This window comes from Mus caroli, unplaced genomic scaffold, assembly GCF_978045245.1.
Source record: "Mus caroli unplaced genomic scaffold, Mus_caroli_1 scaffold_1, whole genome shotgun sequence".
Classification (NCBI taxonomy): Eukaryota; Metazoa; Chordata; class Mammalia; order Rodentia; family Muridae; genus Mus; species Mus caroli.
This window is the reverse complement of record NW_028227256.1, coordinates 134,880,225-134,903,599: the sequence shown is the minus strand read 5'-3', so window position 1 is coordinate 134,903,599 and position 23,375 is coordinate 134,880,225. Positions and strand designations below refer to the sequence as shown.

The 23,375-nt window shown below is 39.7% G+C and overlaps 1 protein-coding gene across 1 annotated transcript; it reads right to left on the bottom strand.

Annotated features, from left to right (window-relative positions):
• Window positions 1-3,578: 3,578 nt before the first annotated feature.
• Window positions 3,579-17,923, bottom strand: Atp6v1g3 (ATPase H+ transporting V1 subunit G3). The gene is made up of 3 exons (XM_021176432.3): window positions 17,823-17,923; window positions 7,951-8,051; window positions 3,579-3,893 (listed from the first exon to the last, which is right to left on the bottom strand). Exons 1-3 carry the CDS (start codon window positions 17,902-17,904, stop codon window positions 3,720-3,722), a joined length of 357 nt encoding a protein of 118 aa, XP_021032091.1. The 5' UTR covers window positions 17,905-17,923; the 3' UTR covers window positions 3,579-3,719.
• Between the last annotated feature and the right edge of the window lie 5,452 nt (window positions 17,924-23,375).

The window sequence follows — 23,375 nt, the reverse complement described above, 5'->3', positions numbered from 1 at the left end:
CTCTCACACTGTTGAGCCACATGCTCATCAGCACGCACCCATAATGGACTTCCTGTTAGTGTTAGTGTCCCTATCGGTATGTGAGGATATGACACTTGTGAACTGCTTCCTGTGTCCTCCCTCTAAAACATCCTATATTTGTAAAACGTCCTCTCTCTACTCTCCATGTCAAATAGGACCTTGAATTTCAACTAGTTTATAGATATGATTTAAAATTTCCTATCCCTGTGAAAGTCAACCTATGCCAAGCCAAGCATGCCTGACACATGTCTTCCTCATACTACAGCACTGTATCTCTGATAATTTTTACACTTTCTCAGCTATGCATGACTTCTGCTCCAAACTTCCCATACCCACTTGTTGAGGGTATGTGATTCCAAGTCACATATCTGCTGTGTTTTACTTAAATATTTAATAGCAGTTAAGACAGTCATCACCCTGTCCTGTTGGACTCAGTAGCTTAAACTCAGTAGTTTAAACTCAGTAGCTTAAAACAGCCATTAATTATCAATAAGGAGCTTATGGATTTTCTGGATACTTAATTCAATTAAGTTAGGGTTAGGGTTAGGGTTAGGTTTTGCTGAATTAGGCTGGGATAGTTCTCAAATGCTCTAGGATAAACTAAAACTGTGGATTTGCATTTTTTTCTTGTGCTTTTAGAGATTTATTGTAGAAAGGCAGAGAGAAAGAGAGAAGGTAGAAAGAAAGAGAGAGGCTGTCCATGGCCACATGGAGAGAGGGGGGAAGGGAGAGTGAGAAGGAGGGCTAGAGAGGAGAGCAAGAAAGGTGAGAGCTTAAAGAGCAACTTTACCTATTTGACCAATAGTACTCTATTACTTTTTCCTAGTTACAAAGCAATGGTGGTGCCAACCCACGCCAAGTTTGGGCTTTTACATTGTTCAGAGGCACAGTCTAACTCTGTGGTTCAAGCCACCTTCCCAGTCCTCCCCTGTTCTGCTATTACAGACAGGAATCACCATCCCTGGCTAATTCTTGACTGTGTGTGTTTGCTAATATGGAGAAAAATATTTTGATCTCTACATTTATCTCCAATTTGACAAATATCATAGTTTTGTTTTCAGGTGTAGTGAAGATGAGTAAGAACTCAGTAGAGTCTTTTCCCAGTTTATATTGTCTGCACAAAGGATCACAACAATAATAGGGAAGAATTAAATATGCTTAGGATTATTCATCTCTTCCTGTAGAACTGTGTGAAGAGAAAAGGTTTTTTAGGATAAGTACATGCTGAGAAAGAGAGAGAGAGAGAGAGAGAGAGAGAGAGAGAGAGAGAGAGAGAGAGAGAGAGAGAGAGAGAGAGAGATTTTGGTATGACTGGAAAGGCTTGCAGCAAAGTGGGTTATCTCTGAAATACATGAAACCTTTTCATATGTAAATAAAGTAAAACTTGGCAGCTGTACCATCTGTGAGAATGTGAGAGTTCTGGGAAAATGAGTCATTCAGTGACAAAGATATGAAACCAGTTTTGAATGTAAAAATATGTGAGCTACTTAAGAGTGCCGGATGCTGGCGTTAGCACTTACTTCTGGCAGTAGAGTATCTAAGATTGACAGGGGCATCAAGAAATTAACAAAGACTCCAAGTCGTGAAGGGGGAAAGCGGTAAGTGGTTACTACCGTTAACACCACATTTTAAAAACTGCTCTAATGTGGAATCAAATCCTAAAGTGTTATGAGAGACCCCATAGTTCTGTGGCAATCTCTGGGCCTAAAAGAGCCGAGCTACGGAGACAATGAACAGTTTGCCAGTGGGATGTATGGAGCAAAAGGCACATGCAGGACAGATGCAGCTTGCCACGTCTCATTTCTTCCTTCTCTGTGTGGCATTGCCTCACTTGTGAGAAAAGCCAGGAGCGAATTTTGATGTGTTTTTAAAGGGTTTATGTTCCCCAAATAATCTTGTGTCAGCTTAAAAATTTTTAGCCTGTGTTTAAGATAATATACTTAAGCTTTCACATGCAAAAAAATTGACTTTTTAAAAATTTACACGGGAAGAGAAAGACAATTAAAATTTGCCATGCAATGCAAACTGCAAGAAGTGCTCAGAGCTGTCCACATCATGACTTTTCCAATGGCAGCTCTCGTCACTGTATGTAGCTAGCCTCCCTTCCATCTCCCATCTCCATAAGAGGGCTCTCCAAATCTGAGTAAAAGTGAAATTTCTCACAGGGAAACAAGATCAGCTCTGTCTGTTTTCCTGGATAGTAAACACATACATCAGAGATAGGCTTCTTTGGAATGTTTTAGGCTTTTCTGCTTATTAAGGAATAAACTATTTTTCTTGTAATGGAAGAAAAAGATCACTTAAAGCCCAGAAACTAACTTGATAAGTTTTCCTTATTCATAAAGTTGGAAAAGTAAGGAATCATATGGAATTCCAATTTTCTCATCTATTTCAAATATAAAATTGACTATTTCTGAGATTCTAAACTATAAAAATGTTATAAAAAAGTCTAACACTGGGAAGAGGTATAGTGGCACATGCCTTTAATCCCAGCACTCAGGAGGCAGAGCAGGCAGATCCCAGTGAGTTTGAAGCCTGATCTATAGGATGAATCCTAGGACAGCCAGAACTATACAGTGAGAACTTGACTCAAAACAAAAACACAAACAGACAAACCCCCCACCAAGGCCAACAATACTGCTAGTGCTCAGCAGTGTGTATTTAGAAAGCTTCCTGGGAGGGAACTTGCCAGTAAGTGAAAGGTCTAGACACTGATGTCACACTGCCAGAGGAAAGCTAGAGCTGACACTGTTTCCCAGGCAACTCCAGGTCAAGTTCTGAGGCTCTAATGACCATTATGAGCAGGGAACTTTTCAAATAGCAGCTCTCATCACTCTATCTATCTGGCTTCTCTTCCATCTCCCATCTCCATAAGTGGGCTCTCCACATCTGAGTTAAAGTGGACATTCCTCACAGGGAAGCAAGGGACCAGCTCTACTAGATGTCTGTTTCTCCACACAAGGCCTAAGATAATTTATACATTGAACTAACATTGTACACAGCTCTCGGAATGTAGCTCATTTAATAAGGAGAGCAGGGTAGTGCATACTAATTATTTTTGTTGGAGGTTCACTTCTTTACAAACTACAGAATTTATCCAGATATCTACTCTCTCAGATGACCACCTTCTCTTTCAAAAATGTCCTTAAAACAGAGTAACACTATTTATGTTACTTGAAGTTAGGCAGGGATAACTGTGATGGGACCCATTTCTTCTAAGGTGACTTCTAACATCATTTGTTTCTGTCTCTGTTCTCACAGACAGTTTAGAAATGCTTTTTGAACTGACAATGAAATATTATGGTTTTCTTGTTAATTAATAAATTAAAGTCTTTGCATATTCATTTCAGAGGTGTCTAAGGAACAAAGTTATGTTCTCCTCTTAAAAACTATTAAATAGGAAGGATACCTCATAAAGCATCTTCTAAGCCAATGAAAAGAAATGTGAAAATATCCTGGAGTGATTGTTTGCTGTTTAAGTGTTAAAAATCAAGTTCCTTGCTTTCCTTAACTTGCTTCATATTAAGCACCATCCAGGAGAAATGACACCATGTTACTTATTTTTTAGTTCTGTGACATATATTAAATATGTGACATGAAAGTTTATAGTAAACGTCAGGTGCACAGTTGCAGTTCTTTAATATCAACAGAACGTGTATCCCACTCTATGCCTATGGACTTAAATGTGTGGAGCACATTCAGTTGGTGGCTCTGTAGTTCACATGGACTTCTGGTTTCATGTCGCACACCATGCTCAACAGCTGCTTAATCACACTTTCCATACACTTGTTGTAGCTTCCGTTCAATTCTTTGATCTTCTCTAGTGTCTGCTCTTCTATTTCATCCGAGAGGTGGCTCTGAGAGCCCATTATCTGTGAAAGCAAAAGATGAGATTTATTTTAACGTATGCCACATCAAAACTGTTAAATTGAACTATTTTATGAACTTCAGCATATTTCTTTGATGGTTACTTGACAGTGTGATTTTTTTTAATTATTATTTTTGCCAGAATTCTATCTTCCGGGAAGACCCTATTAGCATCTTAGTATTTAGTCATTAGTTGACTAAAATATAATGTAACAAAGAAAGTTATCAATTTAAAGGGATGCTGCAGTGAGCCACTGGGAGAGCGATCATTTTCTAAAAGCCAATGGCTTACTCTTAATTTATCTTTTTCTCAAACCAAAGGGGTTGTGACCCCTATGAGGATCAAATGATCCTTGCACAGGGGTTCCCTAAGACCATCATAAAGCACAGATACTTACATGACAATTCATAACAGTAGTAAAATTACAGTTATGGAGTTGCAATGAAATACTTTTATGGGGTCACCACGACATGAGGACTGTGTTAAAGGGTCACAGCATAAGGCTGCGAGCCACTGCTCTAAGTTTAGCCACGCCTCCTCTTCCTTTCTCCCTCCTCCTCTCCTTCCCTCTCTTTCTTTTCTGATATTTGAGTGTAACTCACTCGTTACATCTTTGCCTCACATTCAATATGTAGCTGACAGTGACCTTGACCTTTTCATCTTCTTGTCTTCAACACTTTAGTGTGTCACAGTGCCCCATCTAGGGGTCCTGGGGATCGAACCCAGAACTTCATGAGTGTGCGGCAAGAACTCTATCAACTAAACTACGTGATCTTTCTTGATGGTTCTTCATTTCCTTTCTGTTTTAGAAGTTTCGTATTTAACACAGCCCCAGGCATGCATTAGTGACAGACTTGTGCTGCAGATTTGGTGGGTTACTTTAATTCCAGAGCACTGGTTCTCAACATGTGGGTTGTGACCCCCTTTGTGTGTGTGTGGGGTCAAATGATTATTTCATAGGGGTTATATACCAAATATTCTGCATATGAGATATTTATATTATGCTTCATAACAGTAGCAAAATTATAGTTATGAACTAGCCCCCAAAATAATTTTTTGGTTAGGCGTCACCACAGCACAAGGAACTGTATTGAAAGGTTGCAGTATTAGGAAGAGGAAAAACCATTGATCTATAGTCTAGAAACTTACTGGGTCCTAAGATGGAAATGAAACACATTCCGGACTATTGGATCTACACTTATTTCTGTTTATATTCCAGGAACCAGGAGGACAAGTCAAATCAAAGAATATAATTCTGAGAAGCTACAGTTCTTGAGAGCCAAGACAATTTTAATTCAAAGGAATTGGGATAACTGAGTGTGTAAGAAGTAAAATTTACATACAGCCAATTCTATGTTTCAAAATAGTTGAGAACGACTTAACAAAACAATTCCACAAAATATGTTATTGTTCCTAAATTCAGTAACTTAAGTGAGATTCTACAAAAATGGAACAAAGATTCAATTAAAAGTCTTACTTTATAAAAACCCAAAAGGTAAATATTTTTCAAAGTATTGCCTACACTCAGTACATATCACAGAAGTGTGAGGCTCCTCTGGTATTACAGAGAACTCAGCTCCCGTGCTCTGTAGCTCACATAGGCTTTGGCCTAAACATTTGGAGCATTTTATGAATTGGAAGTTGATCGTCCCGCAGCATTCCATAATGCACTTGAACCAAGAGTATTGTCCCTAAGAGTTTCTCAATTTTTAAACCTTGCCTCATATTGATGCTGATTGTAAGAGACTTGATACTGTCCTTTATAATTGAAATATTTAAGTTGAAGTGATAGAACAAGATGCTGACACCAGGAGGCCATGCCAGGGAAGATCTGCTCTAATGGTTTTATTTTATGCTTGATGTAGCACAGGCTATGGTCACCCTCACATGTGCACCTTTGATTGCTTAGCTGTAAAACTGGCTAGGAAGTGTAGTCTCAGAGTGATGAGGCATAATTATCCAATGCAGAGAGCCAAGCTCCTGTCTGATTTATATTGGCTCCTTCCTGTGAACTAACGTTTCAAAAGGTTTAAGCTAGCCAGTTTCTAACACTATGGTCAGTTTTCTTCTAACTTTAAAATCAGGTGTAGTGGTCACATCAGAAGCACTTACAGAAGATAATCAAGGCTGGCTGTTGTTGGTGTACTGTTCTAGTATGCCATTCCCATGACAGGATTCCCTAACAAGGGTAAGAACACAGGGAGATGCTTACTGATTTGCTATTTTTACAAGGGTCTATTGGACATGGAGAAGTGGTAGGAAATTTAGGGAAACAACAGGGAACACAACAAAGAACCCATAGTTTCTAGAATTATAAGTCTGCAAAGGTGGACAGCTGCAATAAATGCAAATATACAGTATGTCATACAGTGATAAATGCTATGGAGAAAAATGAAAGACCATATTATTTTCCTTTTTTTTTTTTTTTTTTTTAGAGAGGTCACTTTAAATAAGGTGGTCAGGAGGGAAAGCTAACTGTTGAACATAGATGAAGAAAGATGAGCTTGTCTAAATACAAGAGGGCTGTGCAGCCTAGGAATACAGTGAGTGAAGGAGCCACGGAAGCAAGATACTGTTTCTCCTTAGGAAGACAAGAGTAGGTTCAGTGAGGATTGAAAAGTTTAAATAGAAAAGCAGAAAATATAAGCACCAGTCATGAGGGCTGTGCCCACATGCAGGGATAAGAGTTTAGGATGTTGGTTTCCAAACACTCACAAAAAGAACTGATTTTTCTGATTTTTCCACTATATCCTAAAGAGAGTGTGTGTGTGTGTGTGCATGCACGTATGCTCAGAATTGAACTCAGAGTCTAACACTCGCTGGGCAAACACTCTTCCACTAAGCTATAATTGTTCCTATTTTAACAGGGACAATCATTTGAACAAAGAACTGACTGAGAAACTTTCTTTTTCTTTTTACAATTGGGTCCAGGTTCTGAATAGCCATGAGATCCTCATGTATTTCTTAAAATAAAAGTTGTAAGTGGATAAATGAAGATGCCTAAACTCTTGTGCTTTGTTTTGCAATGACAGGTTTCTGAATAGTACTATATTTATTATTTTAATGGTGCAAAAATAGGTCACACAATTTAGCTTTAAAAATAGAACTTAATGCTTTCTTCTAAACCTGTTAGCAATATGGCATGATGTCCTTTCTGAAAATATCATGCTCTTATTTTTATTTATTATTTTATTTTGTTATTTATATATGCATACACACACACACACACATATATATATATATGTGTGTGTGTGTGTGTGTGTGTGTGTGTGTGTGTACATGCAGAGGCCAGAAAAGATACTGGATCTCCTAGAGCTGAGTTACAGGTGGTTGTGAGCTGCAAGATGCTGGGAATTGAACTCAGGTCCTCTGCAAGTGCAGGAAGTCTCTTGACAACTGAACCATCTCTCTGCCCAATCATGCAACTTACCTTTCACTCTAAGCTTCATACACTTAAAAATGATAGTGTAAAAGAAAAGCCGGATTTTTAAAAAAATATTTCAATGACAAAATTACTGAATGAAGGTATCCAGTTGCCAAGGAACCATAAGGAAATAGCACGGGCTTTCCTTGTGTCTTTGTTTTTGAAACAGCATCAGGATGCCTTGAGGTCAGCTCCTCGTGGTCCCACGTCCTGATTCTGGTATTACAAGGGTGTGTGGCACCACAGGGTTAGGGACATGGCTCTGCTAAAAGAGAGTTGGTCTAACAAATTCATTTTGCACTTTAGCCTGAAAAGTAGTCATGGGTTCTGTTATTAAACATTAATCCAATTCATACCTACCTACCTACATACATACGTTAAGAGTACTTTAACCCTTTCAGTTGTTTATTTGATGATGTGAATACAAGTGCTCACGATACATCAGATAGCAACCGAGTGGCTTTTACACATGAAAACAAAATTAGTAATTTATTTGTTTAACATTTAGCCGTATGTTCAGCTTTGGCTGGACTGTATATGCTGAACTCCAGCAGGTTGTTCTAAGGTTCCGCCTCACCCGTTACACACAGGGACACCTAGTCTGAGCACCCGGAGACGGTGCCAGAGTCTTGCTCACCTTAGACTGCTTCAGGCGGAAGTCCTTCTCCATCTGCATTCTGTACTGGTCCGTCTCCGCCACAGCTTCTTCCTTAGCTTGCCTCAGTCGCTTTCCTTTTCCTGAGAATTAACCGCAACAGAAGTACCTTTGAAAATAGTTTTTCTGATACAGGTCTCGCTATGTAGCCCTCGCTGGCCTGGGACGTGCTTCATACCTTAGGCTGGCCTCAGATTACGGCTGCCACTTGTGTGCTGGTGTTAAAGGTGTGCACTACCACACCTGTGACCTTCAGTTAAGCGCTGGAATTGCTCTTGCAGAGGGTCCGATTTCAGTCCCCAGATTTCATTTCTAATGGTTCCAACTGCCTGTGTCTGAGAGTGCACACTCACGGGCACAAGCTCACACACATAAACACGCTTCAGAAAATAGTAGTAAAAAGTAAACATTTGAGCTGGAGAGATAGCTCAGCCATTAAAGGTAGCTCATTTATCTTTTAAAGAACACAAATGACTTTTCCTTTAAAGTACATTGATAAATCTCCTCTCTGCCCTCTTTTTAAAAACGATTTTCCCCCATTATGTCAAACTTCATTAAAATAATATTCATTTTTTTCTTCAATTGGGTTCTTTAGAGCATAGAGCAGCAACTTTCTTTCACACTTAAATAGTAATTTAAATATCTACCCATATACCCACAGCAGTAACAGCTAGAGAACAGCTTTTAGCTGTCACTTACTCAAAAAAGACATCATTTGGTCAGATTTTATTTTATTTTTTAATTTTTTTTGTCCTGACTGGCTGCCAGGCATCCTTCAGTCCACACCAACTGGATCCTATTTAGCGCTGGCAGATCTCCAAAATCATTGCAGACTGCAGCTCAGACTCTATCAAATGACTTTCAATTTTTAAAGCATTTTATTGGGACTTTTTTTCTTCCCATTTGCTACCTTAGAAATGTCTGAATAAGCCCCACAACACATCAAAGTAGTTTTTTTCTTTTTCTTCTGGTAGCTTTCTCTGAGGGGGACTTGAAAGAGGCAGTAAAACCAATTGTTTTTAATGGTTGAGAGATTTAGCTAGGTAGCCTTCTTTCCTTTTATTAAGAGCAAAGGTGTAAGCCTTAAGCCACAAGACAAGCTAGATGAAAGTCCTCTACAAACACAGCAGTGGGGACCATTATTCATGCACATGAGGTGTGTTCTTTTGAGAAGAGACTGATATTAATGACCGCTATGTCTCCACCAGGCTCCACTTTCTGGGGGCCAGGCATGAATGCCCTGTAGCTTTAAAACTTTAAAGAAACTCTGAACTTTATTATTTTCTCTCTCAATCATTGCCATTTTCGATGCCATGTTCTTTGTTTATCTGACGTGGTTTACTCTCTGATCATGTCCTAAGTCCAGGTTATGAATGTTAACTATTATCCTATACAGAGTTTGAACTAGATACTTGCTCCTCATTAAATAGCAAGAAGGAACTTTTAAATTTTAATTGTATTTACTATTATTTCTCTCTCTCTCTCTCTCTCTGTGTGTGTGTGTGTGTGTGTGTGTGCTTCTCTGTGTGTATAGATGTCAGAAGACAATTCACTCTGTAGAGTTCATTTTCTCTTTACACTTCTGTGTGGGATCAAACTCAAACTCAGCCTTCCAGGCAAGGGCTTTTACCTGTGGAGCCATCTCACTGGAACAGGAAGGAAAAAAAAGTCTTAATATAAACATTTATCTGTCACCTGTATCTTTGTAGCATTTACACCAAGTGCAGATTGCTTCTAAATTTCCCTCCTAGCTGGGCAGGAGTTGTTTTGGTAGTTACTGAAAACATATTTAGAATAAAGCCTGAGTCACTGTGATATAAATTACCTTCGACATTTGGCTAGAACGGTGTCGTACTTGTTTGGGATAGATAATGATCCCTGTTTCCACGCCCTCTAAGCATAAAGCCGGATGGAAACTAACACTGCCTTGATGCTGGGAGATTAGTGGAACACAGCAAGCCTTGCCATCTGCCTATTGGTTAATGCCTCCTGACAGTTGTAGACCCTAAATGCTTCAGGACCTTATGGCTCTAAGCAGTTCTTGGCAGCAAACATACCCCACTCACAGAGATTCTCTTGTTACATCTTGTCATTAACATCAGTACAAAAATACAAACTATGTGTTAATATTTTCTTAGTGATGACTTGTATCCATAATTACCTTACAGATCGAATGGTGCAAAAATATTCCTGCTCCCCATCTTAATCCCCTAATAGGTAATATTACCTGTTTCAAAGTTGTGACTCTAGTTCAATTTTGAAAATGGCAATAAGAGGGAAAGCTCTGTGTGCATGACCCCTGAGCAGAATCCAGCACTGCCCTAAGAGATTCCATCACACAGCAATGGGCTTGGAGCCGGTTTGTGATTCCCCTGTCCTGGCACCGCTCACCTGCTGGTTCACATTCAATTACAGAGGAGAGCCACAGGAAACCACTGCTGGCACAGCAATTTTCTGGATAGACTCAGCAGCTGCCCCTGTGTGAGAGCCTGTGTATGCTACACCTGATTTAACCCAGTGGACGAAATGGAAGCCTAAAGTTGCTGGTTTAGTTGGAGGTGATGCAAAAGGAGTGCATCAAATCCACTCGTATTAACCTCTAACTTGCTTCTGTCTGTGTATGGGAAGAGGACCAAAATTTGAAAGTGTACCTATTTCTTAAGTATTAAAACAGTCCCTATGAACTAAAAAAAAGTTCATATTTTTATTCCCAATATAATCTTTATCAACATAGAGATGAGCACATGAGAGAACCTGAATTTTTTTTTTTTTTTTATGTAACAGTTGAATTTATAGCCCTGCAGTACTTACAAGGATATACAGACTTATCAGGCCAAGAGTTGAGTTCTGATTTGGAGCTCAGAAAACGTATTCATTATATGTTTCATGTTTTAAAATAAGGGTTCAAAGGGTGCTGCAGAGTGGACCCAGAGAAAGGGTTACCTTTTGTCTCCAGTTCTTTGTCTGGTGATTCTTGACCACCTCCTATAAAAGCACAGAGCCAAACACAGAGAATGAAGAAATACACAGCACATAGGGTTCTTGCCATGGAGAAGGTGCTATTAATTCAGCGTAGTATGGAAGTATGTATGTCCTGCCCCAACTTCCAAGGGCATTATCAAACAAAATTTCAGAGAACATATGAGATCTTACTGGGAAAATAATGACACATTAATCTTGCTTCTGTTTGCTCTGCAGTCATTGAAAAATCATATTTATAGAGAGAAATGTCTTAAGCTTGTGGAACATAGATGCTTATCCACAACCCATGCCATCATCCTGCATGTTTAAGCTATCATTATAAGCCAGGGATCTAAACAGACAACACTATCAGGGACTCTATGAAGATTGGTTGGGGAATATCATAAAAACTATGGAGAGAGTCTGGATAGCTGGAGTGATGGACAGGGCAATCTGGGAACTAGAAAAGGACAAGCTAGGTAGGGAGACATTGTAAATAATTCCACCTGAATAAAGACAGTCAGTTTTCCATGTTTGAACCATTGTACAGACAGACCTGTTCTACATTTATTCAGTAATTTAACTTAGAGAACCCCTGCAATGTGTTTTCTAGAGAGGAAGGGGGATGCGTACACATTGGAGTGATGTTCCAACATGTGGGAAAGAATTTTAAAAAATTAACAGGTCAAAGCTAAAAGTGTTCTGTATAGGAGATGGGACGCAAGGCTCAAAGGTATGCTGCTTAGCTGCATATCTAGGGCAAGCTAAGACTGTGTGTCCTAAGATACAAACAAGTACCAGAGACACCAAGACACCGCACTCTAGCTTTGGCTGCTATTAAAAATAATTTCATGGAAAAATGGGGTTTTGTTTTTAATCATCTCAGAGGGGACTCAGAATTAGACAGTCTATATCACAGAGAAGACACTGAAAATTTCGAAACTATAAGCAAGTCATTTAGAACTTCTGAGTCTTTGTTCTCATCCAGATGGAAATAATCATCTCCCACACCAAGTCATCTTGAAGAGGAGCAAAAGATAGTCAGGAAGCTCATGGTGAAGACTAGGTGTTTAATGAGTCTGAATACTCTAGATAGGAGGCACTGATGTGAGGACAGGTCCGGGAATGTCACTAGAGAGCCTCCTGAAAGCTCCTCTGAGGATATCCAAGGGTTGATAATCAGAATACCATTGAACAGCTATGTCTGCAATTCAGGAGGACGGATGGGGAAGGAAGATTAACATGTCAGTCATCAAGGTCTTTGTATGTGCTGTGACAATGGCATCTGAGCAGAAATCAAAAGAGAACATACAGAATGAAGAGAGGGCTACTATTTTAGGGTAGGGAAATAGCAACAGCCAATCTTCAGTATCAGCTATATGGTAGAAAAGTATGGAAAAGCAAAAGAGGCAGGAGGCCATGACTCACTACAAGCTACCGAGAACTGAAGTGAGACACCCTGTGAGTTCGTATTACAGAGTGTCTAGTGTGTATGTTTGTACTAGCATAGAGCCTTGGGTATAGCAGTGTAAGGTCACAATCCTTACTGTCAGTCTGTATTCTGAATGTAATCCTGGAGACAGATCATAGACTATATGTGTATAACATGGCAGGGATATTGAGCATTATAAAGAATAAAGGTGGCTAAGGGTAGAGAGAAATTGTGAGAGGTTGTGGTTAAGACAGGTAAGCTCTCTTGGAAGAAATGGCAAGTGAGCATAGGAGAAAGTCAAAGGGCCCTGTGGCTACCTGAAGTTCAAACATCATCCAGAGAGAAGGGACACTCAGGACAGCAGTCCTAAGCTAGGAAGTATAGTGTGCTTAAAGAGCAATACTAGAAAATACCTGAAAGGAAAAATCTTGATTTGGGGGATCTTGTTAACTTAATGATAAATCCTTCTTGATTGAAAGAATGCTATTGGTTTCAACAATCATTAAAATCACTGGAAAAATAAACACGTTGTCAGGAAGAAAACTGTAACAAAACAATCATCAAAGGCATCTCTGGTGACCGTGCCTGTTACCAAGTCTTCATCTGAGTCTTTCCCTTCACCTCTATTTTCCATGATGCCTTAATGTGCTTTTCTTTTTGTTATATTTTCCTCTTAAAAATTATAACAAAACTGCATAGATCTTGGATTAGATTTATCTAAAGACTGTTACTAGACAAAACTGTTCTGGTGTTTTCTACGACTTACTCAAAGATGTGAGAACACAATATACTCAAGAAATACTCTGTTATTGGGTGGATTATAAAGAAAGAGGAAGTATTTACAGGCCTGCAAAGTATATAAGGCAGGGCTATGAAACTTTATATACAGATTTTATTTTATTGGTTTATTAAAAGTCATGTATTCATGAACCAACACATCTACTTTCAGAGTGGAGATTTTATTAAACAAAGGAGCTTGTCCAAAAAACCTGATTATCTTCAGATTTGGAAACAAATGAGAGATTTGATGCCTTACTAAAACTGACAAGTGATATACCCATGAAAGCAAGACTGAAGGACTGTGTGTGCAGATGTTACCTCAGTAGAAAGCAAAGATGTTTCTTGAGTATATTTTGCATCTAAATGATTCACTGGGAGACTCAGATGAGAGAAGACCATGAAGATCAACATCTTGAGGTTCTTTGAAAGGCAAAGGACCTTGTTATGTGGAGAGGGAAGTTTCGAATCTTTCGCAATTGTTAGTGCAGTTACTTGAGACCACACCATGAGGAGGTAACTGTTCCCAGAGGTGTCCTGAGATGGAGGAAGTGTCCACAGTCAGGTGAGGACAATGACCTGTTTGGGCTATGCAGTCATTAAGAAGCAGAAGTCAGATTTGTACCAGACTCCTCGCAGGGAGAGCTGAGCTTTGTAGAAGGCAGGAGGGTGTATCTTTTACAGTCTAATTGTCTGTACCTCCAGGGAACGTCCATGATTGATCAGTTTTTCTCATATCCAGATGTAAATGTTTAAGTGTTTACCATAGCTTTTGGTGTACATCATATGATGCACTTTATAGCTTTTAAGTGAACACATATGTCATTCTCTGTAGCTTGAAAAGCAGGTGACTAAAGTGTTTGTAATAGGTCGTGATACATGTTATAAAACAGTTTAAAAATACAGGCTTTTTGTATGACGTTGAACACCATGCATGGGAACATTCCTTCACATGGAGCTCTGGAGCATTCTCATGTGTAAGAGTGTGAATGCCATAAAATAACCATTTATTTCAGAGAAGGACAAGACTCCCACCCTCCTGTTGATGCTGGCATTGTGGATTTCTGATTCAAATCTGATTGATGCTTCTGCTCAATGTCAAGATCTGGACCTCCAGGGCAAATCTGTGATAGTCCCTTGTAAAAATGTAAGTTGTATGAAGTAACATGCGGCTTCTGTTTTGATTAATGAACATGTACAGAGCAAATGTTGACTCCAGGATAGCAGTAAACCTGCTTGTCCCTGTATAAGCACTGTGGCTGCTTAGCAGGTAAGAATATTCATCAGAGCCTTCCTTGGTAGGCTTAAGCATATTCTGTCAAGATTTCCCTGCATAGAGATAGTCCCAGACCTGGCAGTAGGGCTAAATAGAAGTGATCAGATTTCTCCTCCATGCTACACCATTTCCCTACTGTTTATACTTTTGACACTATACATCTAGAATAGGTATTAAAATGAAATATATTTACATATTCAGTAATATATTCAGTTTTCAGTCATATGTATATGTATGATTCATTTTTCTTATCCTTCAAAGACATGTGTAGATTATAGATTATATAGACAACTATAGCCATAAAACATGCATATGTATGGACTCAGAGACTCAAAATTTTACATCAAGAAATAGCGACGTTTCACTCCAGTGGATGGATTTTCTTCTCTGCTCCCTCATAATTGGACTTTTTCACCTGTTCTGCAGCCCTGCCTGCTCTCCTCAAAGCATCTTGTTTAGTCTCCAGTGAGGAAACTTGAGAGCTGGTTGGGACAGGCCTTAGCAACTTTGGGAGAATTCCTGGTGCACCATGCCTACAGTTCTTTAACCATGCCCCTCCAGACATTTATAAACTCTTTTATTTATAAACTCTTATGCGACAGCCTTGCTGGGATCTAAGGCAGGACTGTCTAATGGGCTAGATTAGTTTTTTCCCACACAACATATATATGATATAATCTCTTTGTGCTTAGATTTTCCCAAAACAGTGAATAAGGCTAAATATATTTTTTTCTCCCTCCTTTTCTTTCCTCCATCTCCTGACTGTTTCTTTCTCTTACAAAAGTGTACTCACCCACAATGCAGAACAACTTTCTGAGTTTCTGACTTTCAAATAAATTTAAGAAAGGGATGGTGATGAATTATAACCTTACTCCAAATCTCTGTTCTGCTTATGTATCACATTTTCAAGTGAACATTTTTTTCTGGGAAAAATGATGTATATATATGTGTTTATTAAAATGATAACTACATGTGTCTCTTTTATTCCTTGATCTCTTTTGAACCGGCATTCTCTCAGTCTTTAGCACACCAAGTACTTCAATAAGTTAGACCTGAGGTCTACTCATGAGGTTACACCACCACCACCACATGCATACTCACCCAACTGAATGAGTGAAATAAAAACGACGGGACATGGGAGGAGGGGCCACACACCAAGCATGTTCAGGGTATCTCCCTTGGCCACAGATCACTTAAGAACTGAATACGTCTGGTGCTGCTGTAATCAAACTGCCACCTGCTGACAGGGAGGGGCAAAACAGCCTTGCTAGGGCAGCCTGTGCCAAAGTCTCTTCATGGCATTTAGAGGACATCCTGACATGCTCTGGAAGTCTTAGCTCAGCAGTGCTGGGAGTCAAAATATTTTTCAAATTGTTTTGAAACCCGTGCCATTTACTATTATAGACTGATTAGGTGGTCACTATTAACTATTGGGTGACTACTGGCTTGGATATTCAGGAACTAAGACATGGTATATAAAATAAATTTGTATACACACACACACACACACACAGCACAGCACACACATACACACACAAAGGTGTCCGTTAATACAATGGCTTTTTGGAGCACAGATAATAAAATATGCCGTTTCAATATGATTTCTGCGGAATGATTGCCCAAGGTCTGCATAGTCACTGACGGAGGAGGAAGAAACTTTTGTCCGTATTCACTATGACCTCCAAAGCACAGCGTCCTCAGTGGCACTCACTCCTAAACAACTTGCATAATTAGTGATAGTTCTTCTTTAAGCACTTTGAGTAGAGTTGGCAACATTTATTGGAACCGCAGAGTAATATTGATCGGATATGTGCCCAGTACCATCCTTGAAACAAAGATAACATGTCTGTTGTATCTTATAATAGTTTATTATTCCAGGAATTTTAATTATGAGTAGAGATATTTGAATACAATTCTTGAGAATTTTCTAGACTATTTAAACTGGTAGGTTCTGGATTGCTTGCCTTTCTGTAACATTATTGCGTTCACACTCTCATGCGATTGCATGCATGGTTTTGTCATGGCAAAAGGGTATAGAGTGTTAGTAATGGTTTTAAGTACCTTCCTCCTTCCCTGCCTTTGCTGTCACCCCTCTAGAGTCGTGGTGGTGCTCACATGGTGGAATGTTCAGAAACAAATTCACCATAAGAAAGGGGAAGGATTTTACTGCCACTGCAAACACCAGAGAATGAACACTGTCTGCCTGCTTCCTGTCTGGCATCCCAGAAGTCATATAAGCAACATTTTAGAGACACTGCAACCCCCTTCCTATCCGATTTTGAATCTATCTGCAGACAAAGCAGGAAAATGCTATAAAGATGAATGACACTTCAAATTGTTACATATTAGTAAATGATAGAGAGAATCCTGGAAAAACATAGATCTTGGCTTAGGGAACCAGAATTCAAGATGTCAGTCTTGTATTAAAAACTATATGAAATGTCTATACTGCATTGTTTAGGAGCTGGCTGCAGATGGAGACCTGGTCCAACTCCTATCGGTTCCAAGTCTTCTCTGTGTGACCCTGAGCATCCTGAAAATGCTGCTTAGCATCATGTCTTCCTTCCACAAAGACCATTGTGAAAAGTAAACAAAATAAATACTGAGCATGGTAGCTGATTTTTTGACTTTTAAAATATTACCTTGGGCAAATCATAAAACCTATTTTTGCATTCATGAATTAGAAATAATTTCCTTACTCATACCATGCATGTCAATGAGAGTAGGAAGAAAGTTAAAGACACTCACATGCAAACATAGATATATATATGTCTAAACCAGAAGGCAGCAAGTGAGACTAAAACAGAGACATTTAAGGTGTTGGGATGTAAAAGGCTATCCAGAGAAGGAAAGCAAGCTGTTAAACGTTATCCCAATTTAATGAAACTGTAAATAGCTGCTCAAAAAGCACCAAGCAATTTGGTTTAATTTGTCTTCCTCTTTCCCTGCCTTTGCCGTCACTCCTACTAGAGTCTTCTCCTCTGTTGTTGGTGCTCACGTGACTGGGTGTTCAGAAACCAATTCACCACAAGGAAGGGAAAGACAGTTACTGACTAGTGATGGACTTGATCAGAAAGTTGCCTGTCTCTACACCATTTCACAGTACTGTGCCAACTGAGGTGTGAGTGTGTAAAAGAAGATGCAGAGGTAGGCTTAAGCCTATATCCATAACCTCAGAGCTATTCATTTTGCACAAGGCCTCTCAAAAGCATCCACCCCAATTAACAAAAACCCCTTCCTGCTGTGGAGTGTGGAACATACAGCTGCAGAGGTCCTCCTAATGGCTTAAGGTTTCACTAGGAAAGTGGTAACATCACAGTTCAAATCCAGGTCTGCCTGACAAGGACTCCCATGGTCCTCTCCCTTGTCCCTCTGCATTTTCTGACCAGCCTCTTGGGTGACACTTACTTTTCTTTGCCTCATCTAGCTTGTCCTTGGCCCTTTTCTCTGCCTGCAGGAGCTGTTGGATCCCTTGAGACTGGCTGGTCATGATGTCTTGCTCCAAGGAAGGTGACTTCGGTGGAAGCTGGGAGATACGGGTCCTTTTCAACTTGTTTTGTCAACAGTGAACACATAGGTGTTTGTTCCAAACTGGCCTGATTGGATCAGAGAGTTGGATGCCAAGGTGAGCTCAAGGAGGAATCCAGGAAAACAAGTTAATGACTCCAAGACACTGGCAATTCACTGTCACTGACTTGAGCTCTGTATTAACAAGGCAAACTATACAGGGCTCCCAGGTTTACTTAAAGAAATAGGTAAGACATCTCTAAGTACACTATTTGCCACCATATTCCCCCACATCCCAATACTGACCTGTTGCTCAATTACCTTTCAGGTTACAACGTTTCTCCCTGCACCTTGTATTTGCAATAATTGTCTCAGGCCTTTATCTGTCTCTGTGATTGAATTATCTGCTTGAGGAAAATTGATTTTTCTTCTTCAAGGAAAGAGATTGTCTGTCTTTGTGGGTGAAGATCTGTTTTCTTCTTGTCCTAGGCCTCAGGTAGAAAAAGAAGACCATTGGGGCACCTTATGCCGTTCTCTTGTAAGGATCTGTTGGAGTTCATGATGACTTTACTACAGTGCTTAAGGCAACAATAGGAGGGATTATTGACCTGCACTTGAGGTTAGTTTAGTTTAGGCATGTCTTTTCTGTTACTTTGTGTCTATGTCCATCTATGCACAATGTACAGTGATGTCCACAGATTTCACCTGATTCTGTACAGTAAGAGACAAATAAGAAAGCTACTCAAGTAAAGAATGCAATGTCACATTTCTATGCATCCAATGCTTGTATTGGAAAGGAGGGGTTAGTTCCTTTTTCACTTAGATGGTATGACCCACCGATGGGTTTTTCATGGACTTCAGCTTTCATGAGTAAAACTTCTGTCACTTAGTCTGTCAGGTGCAATTTCTTCTAATAGGTGCCTGGATTTAAACACAAATTTAAAAAGGAGGGCCAAGCCTTTTAAGGTTTCAAAGATAATTTTTTCCTAATCTTTTCAAGTGTCTCATCTATACCAGTGGAATTGTAGTGTGTGTGTGCATGTATGTGTGTGTGTGTGTGCATTATCGTGTGCATGCGTGTGCTCTTGAGTATATGTGTGTGTGTGCCTGTGTGTTTGTATGTACGCCTGTATGTGAACGTGTGCATGTGTCTGTGTGCCCGACTGTGTGCGTGTATGTATGTGTGTATGTGTACACAAATCTTTACAAGGTGGTATGCTTTTTTCACATAATCATTTTTTCTCTTTTTTAATTGGATATTTTCTTTATTTACATTTCAAATGGTATACCCTTTCCCAGTTTTCCTCCCTCCTGGAAACATCCTATCATATCCTCCCTCTTACTGCTTCTATGAGGGTGTTCCTCCACCTACCCACCCACTCCCACCTCCCTGCTCTCAATTCCCCTATACTGGGGCATCTATAGGACTAAGGACCTCTCCTTCCATTTCATAGGACCAAGGACCTCTCCTTCCATTGATGCATGACAAGGCCATCCTCTACTACATATGCAGCTGGAGCTATGTGTACTCCATTGGTGATGGTTTAGTCCCTGGGAGTTCTGGGGGGTCTGGTTAGTTGATATTGTTGCTCTTCCTATGGGGTTGCAAACCCCTTCAACTCTTTCAGTCCTTTCTCTAACTCCTCTATTGGGGACCCTACGCACAGTCCAACAGGTTGGCTGTAAGAATCTGCCTCTGTATTTTTAAGGCTCTGAGGGCCTCTCAGGAAACAGCCATATCAGGCTCCTTTCAGTATGCACTTTTTGGCATACACAATAGTGTCTGGGTTTGGTAACTGTATATGGAATGAATCCCCAGGTGGGACAGTCTCTGGGTGGCCTTTCCTTTAGTTTCTGCTCTACACTTTATCTCCATATTTGCTCCTATGAGTAATTTGTTCTCCTTCTAAGAAGAACCAAAGTTTCCACACTTTGATCTTCCTTCTTCTTCAGCTTCATGTGATCTGTTAATTGTATCCTGGTTATTTCAAACTTTTTGGGTTAGTATCCAGTTATCAGTGTGAGTGCATACCATGTGTTTTCTCTTGGGACTGGGTTACCTCACTCAGGATGATATTTTCTAGTTCTATCCATTTGCCTATGAATTTCATGAATTCATCATTTTTAATAGCTGAGTAGTACTCCATTGTGTAAATGTACCTGACTTTGTCTCCTCTTTCCTCCTTCCTCTCTGTTTTTTCTCTCTCTCCTTCTTCCCTTCGTTCCTTCATTCCTTTGCTCCTTCATTCCTTTGTTCCTTTGTTCCTTCATTCCTTCGTCCCTTCCTTCCTTCCTTCCTTCCTTCCTTCCTTCCTTCCTTCCTTCCTTCCTTCCTTCCTTCCCAACAAGATTTCATGTAGCCAAGACTGGTCTGAAACTCACTCTATGTAGGGTTAGCTTTGAAATTTTGATCTCCCTGAGCACTGGGGTTGTAAACATGTATAGCTACACTTGTTAATGCCTGTTGGGCACTGATAACAGAACTTTGAGTGCTCTAGGCAAGCCCTAACCCAACCCAGTCATACCTCTAGCCCCTTCAATCAACTTTGACAATGCTTAATTTTATTGCTTAATATAATAATTAGTACAAATAGGATAATTGATTTATCAATGTCATGGCTCTTGATCAATGCACACTCCTACTGAATTTCAGTGGCACCTTTCAGTAGCTGTAGTGTTGGAATCCTTAGTTATTCTGTGAACTGTTAAGTGGAGATTGTTATGAGGAAGTTCTTATGCAAGCAGCTTTATTGAATATCTCAGCCAGACCGAGAAAAAGAAACTTAGAGGGCTTGATGTTAAATAGAAGGACTTCATGAAAATTATTCTTCATGTTGTATAGAAAAGTCTATGTGTCCCAGAGGCTTCCCCAGTTCACAAGAAACTCCTTGCTGGTTTCCTGTATGCTTTGTTTTATTAATTGAAGTAAAATCCATAAAATATAAGTTGCTGTGTATATTTCCATCATCTGAAAGGATCTTTGTTAATAATCCAGCACCTCCACAGCCACCCCAAGGGGCCCAGCAATAATGGGACATGTCATCACTTGCTGCTAAGAGGAAACAGTCCCACTGTTGCCTAATGTCTCCTGCCCTCCTGCCCATATGCTACATCCCCTGATAAAAGGCCCCATTCCTCCTCTCCGCACCCTTTTTTTTCTTCACCTCCACCAGAGGCAGGCTTTGTATATCTGTCCTTCTCCCTGAATAAACATGCAAATCCTGTCACATGGTGTGACTTTATCGACTCTGCCACATAGATCTAACAATATTTTACTTTCATATATAAGAAAGTTTATGATGCATATACAAAAGACAATTAAGTGTTAGGTCCCAAATCTCAAAGCCCCCAAATGTCAGTGCCACTGACATTGTTCTAGAAGACAAAATGACAGTCTGAGAGGAAGCTGGAGTCTGACAGGGTAAACAGCAGTATTATTTGAAGGTAGATTAAAATCTTACACTTAACCATTCCTCAGAAACCTGTATAAAGGGTTTTTGTCTGCCAGGAAGGGTCACTACTACTTTTTTTAATTTCCCCTGATGTCCAGCAAATGGGGTGTCTAGATCCTTATGAACATATATTAGTAACACATATCAAAGTCCTTAGGTTTTTCTGGACTGCAAAATCACCTCGCCCTTCCCTCCCTGCAAACCATCTAGGCTGTTCCAGTTTACAGACTTCCCTACCTTCCCGGTCTGTTTGTTTTATGACTAGTGAGGCTATCCATGTCTTTTTGCTATCGTCTCTACCTCCTGAGAGATAGCTTTGGACTCCCTGAAATGCCCTTGGCTATTCTATCTGCCCTGAGTGGCACCTTTGAACTTTCCCAAATGAACGTTTTTTTCTACTCATGGGATCATCTACTTCTGTTTTCACTGCACCCTCACGTGATCACATTAAGATCCCTCCCCACCACTACCACAAGTTTATATACCTGCAATACTCACTCTGGGAAATTATACCATAAGCACATTTGAACTACGAGAACTCAACATTGACACAATTAAACACTGGTCTGAGAAAGTTTCCAAACTTCAATCAGTATTCTATACTTATGCTCTGGTAGTAGTTATAGCAACTTCTTTGAAACTTACTTTTTAAGTCAGAGGGGAGGAAATTCACAATGAACTGTTGGACTTTCTCAAAATACCCAGGATTTGCAGAGACCACACCAATGACAGCAGTTACTAAGTATGCCCCCTTGAAAGTTTCATGAGCAATTCTAATTTTATGATAGGTGAAGCTTGTTTCCATCTTATTTACTTAGTAGAATACTCTTCTGGCCCAGAATTATAACCGGTGAATGATCCCTTGTACAGAAATATGCAAATGGGGAGTCGTTGCCTCATTTTTAAATAGAAGACTGCTCCTCCTCACCGTTTTAAAAGACTGTATTTCATGTAGCCCAGGCTTGTCAAACTTACTATATAGCCATGCTTGAACTCCTCCTGATCTTCCTCCTAAAGCCTCCTAATTTGGGGAAGCAGAGTTGTGTACTACCAGACTTCACTTATTCTTAGCGTGATAATAATACCATGAACGTGTTAACTGATAAGGACTTGGAATTTGAATATGACATTTGAATATCTTGAATTTGTAAGCAATCGGTGGATAAGGATTTCTTTATCTACTTATTAATAAAATACCAGCCATGTACCAAATGCTGAATCTATTACTTTGCTGTTTATAATGTGCTTGTACTTATTTTATTTTAATCTCATGATTCCCATCACACATCTTACTTGATGGTATAGCTGTTGAGTTGGTATATGTCATAAAGCAAAAAGGCTCTGGATGGTTTACCTGACAAGTTAAGGAAGTAGAGGGTAGTTTATCACACAGTTCAGGGATCACTGTCCTTTATAGCAGGGAAGGCATGTTTGCTGAGGTGACAGGTGCTAAGTGATATTCCTATTGTGATGGCAGAAGGGAAGTAGAAAAAGGTATGGCAGACAGGACAGCTGGGTTACAACCCCAAGTCTGACTCCCCAGGGACCAAGTCCTTTATCATGTTCCCACTTCGTAAAGGTTCTTGAACCTCTCAAATGAGCCACACGAGTTAGGGACCAAGTTGAAGCACTGTAGCCCATGAGAAAGTTTTCCTGTTCCAAGAATAATAGCTTAAAAAAAAACACATTAACATAACTGACAGTGTAGAAACTATGCTGTGGAAAGTCTGATGGAGAGGCCCAAGCCTGTGGGGCTCCTGAATGGTAGAACCATTGTGTGGAGAATGATTTTATTACTGTACATGGCGTGCTCACTTCCTTGGGATGGTTTTCTTTTCCTGATGAAAAATATGAAAAGAAAACAAATATTACCAACTGCCACTTTGCTTTGGAAGAAATTACTTAAAGTATAAATTAATTCTATGTGCTGTGTTAGCAGCTTCAGTCACTATGAACTAGGTAATGACCTTTTAGAGGTGTCTCAGATCAACTGGCTTATTAC